The sequence below is a fragment of the Papio anubis genome, chromosome 8, assembly GCF_008728515.1.
Source record: "Papio anubis isolate 15944 chromosome 8, Panubis1.0, whole genome shotgun sequence".
Lineage (NCBI taxonomy): Eukaryota > Metazoa > Chordata > Mammalia > Primates > Cercopithecidae > Papio > Papio anubis.
In genome coordinates, this window is record NC_044983.1 from 128529064 (window position 1) to 128539245 (window position 10182).

A 10182-nucleotide genomic window follows, 5' to 3' on the forward strand; every position below is an offset into this window, starting at 1 on the left:
AAAACAAAAAATTCAGCAGTTATTCCATTTTTGGAATGCTGATGGTTTCTTAGGGATGTTGAGGCCAGGGTTGCCTCCAGTGTAAAAAAGGCAGCACGGCTCCCTGTGATCCTCTTCAGACATCCAACATCACTGCTCATCCCCTAGACACCTTCTCCAGTCATCTACATATTGATCAACTGGATCCATTTTTCTTCTTCCTTCTCCTTCTTCTCCTCTTCTTTCTTCTTCTTCCTCTCTGATTATTTTTCCCTGTAATACTAGCTTTTGTATTTTCTGCACTTGGTATACAGTAAGCATTCCATAGACATCTCTTAACTGAAAACATACATGGAAAATGTACCGGCTGCAGAAAAATTAGAGAAAAGGTCCTAAGCTGAGTGAGATGGCTCTACCATTACTAGACCAGATAATTCAAGTCCAAGCCAATTTTGATTTCTAACCAATTTTTTTCCAGAATTATATACCCTCAGAGGGTTTCCCAAATTGGGCAAGATTCATGCCGCCATACAGCCTAGATCTAGCATGGTGCTATACACAGTAGACCCTGAGAACCCTCAATCCAATGGGTTTACTCTGTGCCTACTCTGTACTAGGCATGGAATTATACCACAGAGACACAGAAAGAACAGCAAATCTCAAGTGGCCCATAGCCCAGTGGAAGGTAGAGTCACCTTTTAATAATGTAAATCCATTTGAATACATTGCATATTAAAGGTGTGTGTGAAAGACCACGAGAGGCAAAGGCGGGCAGGGAAGTTAGGGCAAAGCATGTTCCCTGAGCATGGAGTCCTGATGCCAGTTCTGCCACTAGCTAGACAGGGGAACTTGCTTGGATGAAGGAGCTACACAGGCTCCCCATGTTGGTGAAACCACGATGAACGGCCATAGGCAAGACAAAAACGCAGGACAAAAGAGAAAGTGCAGGCTGTGAGATACAACCCAAACAAAACATGTTCCTCTGTGGTCCTCCATTTACCCCTGTGCAGTACACTGGATCTCACTGTGTTTGCTATTGTCCCTCCTTGCTTGAGGATGCTGTGAAGCTGAAAGTAAGGTGGAATGCTCCCACATAGTGAGGAGGGAAAAACGGGGCTCAGGGGAAGAAGGTGATTGTCCATCCTCTGAGCACCCCCACTGAAAGTGCCTTTCCTTTCCTTCAGGCAGGGAAGAAGTGTCTGGCTGTGTATCAGCCAGAGGCATCCATGAACTTCACCCTCGCCGGCTGCATCAGCACACGCTCCTATCAACCCAAATACTGTGGAGTTTGCAGGGACAGCAGGTGCTGCATCCCCTACAAGTCCAAGACCATCAACGTGTCTTTCCAGTGTCCTGATGGGCTTGGCTTCTCCCGCCAGGTCCTATGGATTAATGCCTGCTTCTGCAACCTGAGCTGTAGGAATCCCAATGACATCTTTGCTGATTTGGAATCCTACCCTGACTTCTCAGAAATTGCGAACTAGGCAGGCACAAATCTTAGGTCTTGGAGACTGACCCAATGCCTGTGAAGCAGTCAGCCCTATGGTCAATAACTTTTCACCATTGAGCCTTATTTTGTCAATTTCCCACTCATTCCTAGTTACCCTGATCTGGACCCTTGGCCTCCTTTTCTGTCTCTAACCACCGAAATGACCCATGATGGTGCTGCTCAGGCCCATACTATGAGTTTTCTCCTTGACATCATTCAGCATCTACTCTAAAGAAAAATGCCTGTCTCTAGCTGTTCTGGACTATACCCAAGCCTGATCCAGCCTTTCCAAGTCACTAGAAGTCCTGCTGGATCTTGCCTAAATCCCAAGAAATTGAATCAGGTAGACTTCTAATATCACTAATTTCTTCTTTAGATGCCAAACCACAAGACTCTTTGGGTCCATTCAGATGGATAGATGGAATTTGGAACAATAGAATAATTTGTTATTTGTAGCCTGCCAAGAGGTACTATAATGGGTAATTCTGACGTTAACACACGAAAACCATCCTGATTCCAAATATGTGTGCACCTCAAGGTCATCGAACATTTGCCAAGTGAGGTGAATAGTTGCTTGATTTTGATTTTTAATGGAAAGTTGTATCCATTAACCTGGGCATTGTTGAGGTTAAGTTTCTCTTCAACCCTACACTGTGAAGGGTACAGATTAGGTTGATCCCAGTCAGAAATAAAATTTGATAAACATTCTTATTGATGGGAAAAGCCCCCAGTTAATACTCCAGAGACAGGACAAGGTCAGCCCATTTCAGAAGGACCAATTGACTCTCACACTGAATCAGCTGCTGAATGGCAGGGCTTTGGGTACTTGGCCAGGCTCTTCCTTGAATCTTCTCCCTTGCCCGGCTTGGGGCTCATAGGAATTGGTAAGGCCTCTGGACCGGCCTGTCTGGCCCCTGAGAGTGGTGCCCTGGAACATTCCTCTACTCTTACAGAGCCTTGACAGACCCAGCTGCAGACCATGCCAGACCCACTGAAATGACCAAGACAGGTTCAGTTAGGGGTGTGGGTCAAACCAAGAAGTGGGTCCACTTGGTAGCAGCCTGGGGTGACCTCTAGAGCTGGAAGCTGTGGGACTCCAAGGGTCCCCATGCTCAGGGCACATCTATTGCAGAGACTCATTTAACAGCCTTTGGTTCTGCTGACCAAATGGCAGTTTCCTGGTATGAAGATAGAGGTTTACCAGTTGTTTAGAAACAGAAATAGCCTAACAAGGGTTTAAACCTGAAGAGGTTGAAGCTAAAAGGAAAAGGTTATTGTTAATGAATATCAGGCTATTATTTATTGTATTAGTAAAATATAATATTTACTGTTAGAATTCTTTTATTTAGGGCCTTTTCTGTGCCAGACATTGCTCTCAGTGCTTTGCATGTATTAGCTCACTGAATCTTCTCGACAATGTTGAGAAGTTCCCATTATTATTTCTGTCCTTACAAATGTGAAATGGAAGCTCATAGAGGTGAGAAAACTCGACCAGAGTCACCCAGTTGGTGAGTGGGAAAGTAGGATTCAGATAGAAATTGGACTGTCTTTATAACCCATATTTTCTCCCTTTTTTTTTTTTTAGAGCTTCCAAATGTGTCAGAATAGGAAAATAGGAAAACATATGGGAATAAGTGGCTTTTTTTCACTGTCATTTTCCCCTCTTATTGTCTTTCTAGCTCCTTTTTAAAGGACAAGAATATCTGATTTTCTGATAATTTAGGCGCTTAAGTATCAAAAAAACATGGGACACACAAAAATCCACAAATCCCCTATAGCTTCTCCCCTCTTTCCCATCAGAACCAGCTCTCATCACACATTTAAAAGATGATTCTGTTTACCCAATGCTGCATATTGAATGTTGTGTAGTTATTCACAGGGAATTCTGTGCAGTGTGCAGAGAAATTCCTAAACAGGAAAAGGACTGGGAATCTGTCCTCCTTACTATGACCTCCCCAAAACCTAGTCCAGTGCAAGTCATACAGTGGCGCTCATTAAATACTTGATGAATACGGGAAGCTGTGCATGTGTTCCTACTTTTATTCGAAGCTCTCTTCTTCCAAAGCGACATGAAAATATAATTTTAACAGTCAAAATTTTATATTAAGTGCCTTAGCAAAAGAGACATTTAATATTTTAAAGAAATGTGTATGTATATATACATATATTTGTATATGCATATATAAGAATTCTTGTATAAAGAGAATTCACCCCATGAATGATCTCTTCTGTAAGTCAGTGTGAATCACATTAGATTTTCTTAGAGTGAAAACACCTGCCATCTACAAATTACAAGGCTGGATAACAGCTCACTCCATTTGAAATTCAGTGGAAACCTAAGAGCTAGGTTCTTACTGAATTTGCATCTCAATTTGGGAAACTGAACTTAGCTTTCAAAGATCATAGGAAGTCGGGTTGGAGAAACTAGGGATTATTCTGGCAATGGGTGGAAGAAGGTGGTCAGAAAAACCCAGTTGCCATTGATTTTGAGAAATGGAACTATCTTATGCAGAGCGCAGAGGGCAAGTCTCAGACCCATGGGTTGAAGTCATGGATAAGGAAATTTGGATCCAATGTAATGAAGCTCTTTCTAAGTCAGAATTTCCCTGCAATGGTGTGGCCGGATTCAATAAAAATTAAGAATAATAAATATAATGGAAAAAATCTCCATTGATTGTTTACTCAGTGCCAAGCACTATGCTAAGTTGTTCATTATCTTATTTAATTGTTACAGCAATTTTGAGTATACATCTCTTCACTATTTTATAAATGGAACATCTGGGACTCAGATTTTCTGAGAAGTCAGCCCCCAAAAAGTTAGAGCCCAAACACCAGCTTATTCTATCAGTCCCTGCTCTTGCAGAGGCCTCTAGAAAAGACCTGAATGACTCCTATTGGAGAATCATATCTACAAGGGGCTTCAAATAGACCAAATAGATCATCACCTCTCTGGTCCCTTGTTAACTATATGTTCTGAGACAAAGAAAATGTACCCTACGGGTTAGTTAACCTTGGCTGAGGAAATTTACATTAGTACTTAGAGTGAATTACTCAGGTGTGCTTAGGTGTGCAAAAGAGAGGGAGATCTGAATTCACCAAATTAAATCTTGCTAAACCTTATTATAAGCATTTGATGAGCGCTTAGCATACACCAAGCCTTGTGGAAAGTGCTTTCCTACCATATCTCATTTAATCTTCACAGCAGACCTACAGAATATGGCACTATCATCTGAGTCTCACAGAGGTTTAATAGTTTACTCAAGGTCTTACCAGCTAGTGAACAGCAGACCAAGACTGGAAACCCAGGATAGTCCGATACCTGAGCCATCTCTTCTTGTGCTACGCCTAGTTATTCTGTCCCCAAATCAGAAGGCATGACCTTTATAAGAGGCACTTTACTGACAATAGCTGCAATTTTAACTTTGAAAATGATTCAGAGTTATCAAAGATAGTAGACTCAAATGATATGATTGTCTGTAATCTCGCTAGCCTTGTACCGTGTGTCTATAGCAATTACAGGGAAGTAATCTAGCTCCTGACTACTATGTTGAACTATGTCACTGCTTCTTACAAACTTGTCTTGATGCAAAGCAGCCACAGTGTAAACTCTGCATATCTGGGAATCATAACAGTCAACTATGTATCTCTGCATGTGTATATATATGTATATATCTATTTTCAAACTGTGATTTAATATTTAAATATTCCTACTGCCATTTTTGTGACTGAAAAACTACACATGAGGAAACGTCTTAGAATTTTCCAATAGACGAAAAATAACACTTGGGCAATCTGTCATGTTTCACAACAGTCCTCATTTTTCTCATGATTTGTGTAGTGGGGAACGTGTTTGCTCAGTGTGAAGGCTTTCGTTGCTCAATTTCTCTGTGTAAGGCTTTTCTCCTGAAGGGAATAAACCATCAGCAAAGTCACGTACTGGATTTGGTGGCTTCTCTTGTACCTGCAGTTGTTATGAGACAATGATGGAGCATTGAGCACGTTCAATAAATGTGCAGATGGTGGAAACGAGGTCCCAGACACTTTATATAGTGACATTAAAATGGCTAAAAAAGTTTGGAAATGGGTTTAGAAACACAAAGTTTAGAACTCAGAGAAGACAAGGGCTGCCAATGTATCCGGGCTGGAAGACACCTCATGTAAATATAAAGTGAAATTGTTGGCGTTTATTCATTCACTCACTCACATATTCAGTGTCTTTCTACATCTCCAACGAGACTGAGTACTGTGAGGTCAGGGACTGTAGCTGCTTCCTCTGAGCCTAGCTCAGAAGCAGGCACATGTCAAGAACTGAGTAAGCAAGGATCGGATGGATGGACAGAATATCTATTGCCAGCTGCCTTAGGAACCAAGAGGAGGAAAAAGAAGCATAAGGAAGGGTGCAGATGCAATGGAAACAGTCCTGACTTTGGGCCTCAAATGGATCTTGATATCCTTTTTTCCTTACTAGGCTCATCTGAGCCTCAGTTTCTCCAGCTGTGAGAGTTAGAAAATGATTGTACCTACCCCTCAGTGGGATGCATATTTCATACAAAATTTTAAAATAGATTTTAGAATACTAAGCACTTAATAAACTTAGAACATTAAGCACTTACTAAACACATCTATTATCAGCTGAGTTTCTTTATAAACTGGGGGTAATCAGCAAGGCTGCAGTAAGAATTAATGTCAATGTGTGTGTGTGTATATTTAATGTATTTAGCCCTTATTTAAAATAGCAAATGTAAAGAAAACTATCTATACTCCGTTATAGTGTCACTATCTATACTCAGTTGAATGCTCTTTTACCTCAGCCATAGACTGCTGAGCCCCTTAATTTTTTGCTTTTTATGTTTTCATGTTGTGCTGTCACTTGATTTAAAACCCAGCTTCTCTAAAGCAGGAAGGGTGTGTTACACTTCTCTATGGCTCCCAAGCCCGACACAGAACACAGCATATCTGAGCTGTATGGACCGATGTGCAGATGGCTGGGGCAGATGAAGTGAATGCCTCTTTTGATACCTCTTGGCCAAATCCCTCTCATCCATTTGCCCCCACAACACATGAAGAGAGTATAAAAAGTCAAGAGGAGGCTCCATTCCAATAAAAATATAATCGTCACACGAATTCTTTCTAGGAACACCTCTATCCTGAAACATATCGGTTTCAAAATTGGAACTTAGATCATGGTGTCCTGTGGGTGCCTCAGATTGAGATGAATGTATAGATGTTAGGGCAATTTTTTAGGATATCAGGTGGCTGAATTGGGGGGAAAACGGGATTTAGGGGAAATGGCCAGAGCATTTTATTATGAAGCATTTTCTTTTCAAAAGCATATTGCAGAGATGCCAGTGTTCTCCATCACCCCTACTGACAAAATCGGAATGCAAAGGCATCCTCTGTATTCAGAGAACCAAATTCTAGTTGAATCTGGGTTCTTTCTAAATGTAGGAATGAGCAAAAATGACTTCTGAGGAGACAAACAAGCTGTCACGAAGCCCGTGCACTGTTTCATGTATTTTATTCTGTAACGAATGTCTCCAGATCTCCAGCCTAAACCTCACTGCTCTTGTTTTTCACACAACCCTAACAATGTAGATTTCTTAGTCCATTCCATAAAAAGGGAGAGGAAGCTGCCCAAAGCAGGCTTATTGATAGCAGAGGCCAGCCCGGCAGCAGAGGAAGAGGTGGAAAAATTAAAAGCCAGATGAAAGATACAAAAGCAGGTCATCTAAGTCCGAGTGGGACTATCTAATAATGGAAGGACAAACAGCTGCCACAGTCAGTAACAACCTTACGGGCATCCACAGTCTTAGTTAGTCCCAGGAATTTACTGATATTCCACAATCCCAAGACATCAATAAGTGGGGGCATGAGTCACGTGCTCAGTGAACGGTTTTAAAAGACAACAAGACAACAAGGGATTTAATCCATTTTAGAAATGGCTGGGCAAGCGATTTAATCTCTCTTGAGTCTTGGTTTTCTCATCTATATGAAGCAAGGAAAACTCACAAATAAATAATAAAAAGGTGAAATAATCTATAAAGCACACTAAATATTATTAAAGGAAGTATGCATCTGTTAATTTAACAAAAGTCTCCTGTTATGTGCTTTGCTCTATGCTGGTCCTGTCGATACAGAAGAAATCTCACCAGCCTGGCCAACATGGCGAGACCCCGTCTCTACTGAAAATACAAAAAATTAGCCAGGCATGGTGGTGCACCTGTAGTCCCAGATACTTGGGAGGCTAAGGTAGGAGAATCACTTGAACCCAGGAAGCGGAGGTTGCTGGGAGCCCAGATCACACCACTACACTCCAGCCTGGGTGACAGAGCAGGAGTCCATCTAAAAAAAAAAAAGAAGAAGAAGAAGAAAAAGAAAAAAACACAATCCCTAGTTTGCGGGAGGAAGGACACCCACAGTGACATGTGTTACAAATGCTAGATGTCCCATCTCTACATGGTGGTGCCTGCCTCCTGGCGAGGGCTGGGCATTCAGCAGACACTTCTCAAAGCAGGGATGAGAAAGGGCATGTTCTGCCAGTGAGCTTTGCTGTCAATGGGCTTAATCATGCAACAGATATGCCCAATTCATCGCCACAACGACATCAATTACTCAGATGCCCGCTGCATGTATGTGGGGGGAAGGGCGCAGGAGCAACGTGAGCCCAGTCACAGTTAATTAGACAGGGAGTGGCACCTGAGTAGAGCTGGACCAATGAGATTCTTCCCCTTAAGAGACAGAAAGACCTGATTAGTTTTGGGTTCAAGAGCCAAAAGGTCAGGTAGCCCCTGGGTTAGGGCCACCGTTTTATGCTTCAGAGTTACAGAAAAATCTGATCTTAGAAAGGAGACGGCTAACTCCTCCCCAATCCTGTCTCCCACCCCATAGGGCCAAGCCTCATCTTCTGCTCTTGGATTCCATGTGGGACACTGGCGAAGGGTTTCCACGTAGCCTAAGAAGCCCAATATAAATACGTAAGCCGATGGATTTAGACCAGATCTAGGGGTCAACCCAATGACTTTCTTAGGGAAACTGAAAAGGGCCAAGGCCAGACCCTGCACATGCTAATCTCAGCACACACTTGGCCTCCCAGGGGCTGCTGAAACCCAAGAATCGGAAGATTTGAAACCAAAACAAGCAGCTAGGAGACCAGAATCAGATCCCCAGCTGGCCAAACAGACTTTGGGTATGTATCTCTAAATAGCACGGATACATGTAAACACCGGCAACAGTTTCTTCCTCGCAGAAGCCAGACCACAGCAGGTCTCTGTGCCACACTGACTCCTCAAAGCTGGCACAACCCCCCTGCTGGGATGCTTCCTCACCATCCTCGCCATTTCCTCCACCACCCACTTTATCTTAGTTCCCGTCTCACACAGGACACAAAGTAGGAAAGGCACTTCTTACGTTTGTTGAATAATCATGAGCCAACATGCTCCTCCCTCCCCTGACTTTAAACAGGGCTTCTTAACCTGGGGTCCCTGGGCCCTCCAAGAATCTATGTATAGAATCCAGAGGGCCCTGTTCCCAGATGGTGAAAAAAATGCATCTTTGTTGTTCCTAACCACTAATTGCAACTTAGCATTTCCTTCTATCTAAATGTAGGCGACAAACCCTAATAGTATCAGCAGCTGTAATCCCGATAATCCTCTTATTTCAATTGCAGCAGATAGCTCAAAGTACAGGACTTTGAAATTGCAGCGATGTTGAGGTCTGCTTCCATATTACTGCTGAAGAAGTGCATGTGATTAGGTCACACAATAGTCACATTTGGATAATTATACTTCTCTACAAGTGGCTTTTTTAGTCTTACGTATTTTATTTTACGCATTTAAAACTCTTCAGAGGAGGAGTCTGAAGTCTTCTCTAACTTATCAATGGGACCATCCGTGGCACAAAGAAGCCCAAGGACCCTGCCTTCCCCTCAGCCCCTGCTGGGACAGGATGCAGTTGTAAAAACTATCACTCCAGGCTCACCTCCTGCCACGCACAGCTCACAAGGTCATCTGCCCAGGTCTACACTGCACGTTCCTCACAAAGACACATACCAGGCTGGATGCAGTGGCTCACTCCTGTAATCCCAGCACTTTGGAGGCTGAGGCAGGTGGATCACCTGAGATCAGGAGTTCAAGACCTGCCTGACCAACATGGTGAAATCCCGTCTCTACTAAAAGTACAAAAAATTAGCTGGGTGTAGTGGCACATGCTTGTAACCCCAGTTACTCCAGAGGCTGAGGCAGGAGAATCGCTTGAACCCAGGAGGTGGAGGTTGCAGTGAGCTGAGATCATGCCATTGCACTCCAGCCTGGATGACAAAGGCAAAACTCCATCTAAAAAAAAAAAAAGGACACATACCATCCACCCTCAGTGCTGGTGCCCAAACTGGCCCCTCTGCTGGGAACGCCCTCTCACTCTTCTGTGCTGAGGTGATGTCCCCACCTTCTTCCAAGTCTAGATCCTAAACAGCAGGGCTGTGAACTACAGCACATCCACCTGTTGCACGATGGTGCAGACTTCGAAAGTGTTTACAGCTAAACATTTTACAAAGCCTAAGAAATTCTTCAAGGGAAGTGAAGAAAAACCAACACAGAGAACAGCATGAGAGCTGTTCTCAGTGGGGGCCTGTCCTTGAGTGGGGGCTGCACTCAGTGACTTGCTTCTGTGAAAGGAAAATCCTGGGGTCCCCAAAATCACTCAGCTAAAGGGGAAAGTCA

At 43.1% G+C, this 10182-nt stretch overlaps 1 protein-coding gene across 2 annotated transcripts in view; it reads left to right on the top strand.

The window, feature by feature from the left end:
• Positions 1-5404, top strand: part of CCN4 (cellular communication network factor 4) — a 40741-nt gene extending 35337 nt beyond the window's left edge. For both annotated transcript variants that reach the window (XM_021942673.2, XM_031669777.1), the window contains one exon: positions 1164-5404. In XM_021942673.2, the coding sequence (XP_021798365.2) occupies positions 1164-1463 (300 nt within the window). In that variant the 3' untranslated portion in view covers positions 1464-5404. The remainder of the gene's footprint in view (positions 1-1163) is intronic.
• The last annotated feature ends 4778 nt before the right edge of the window (positions 5405-10182 follow it).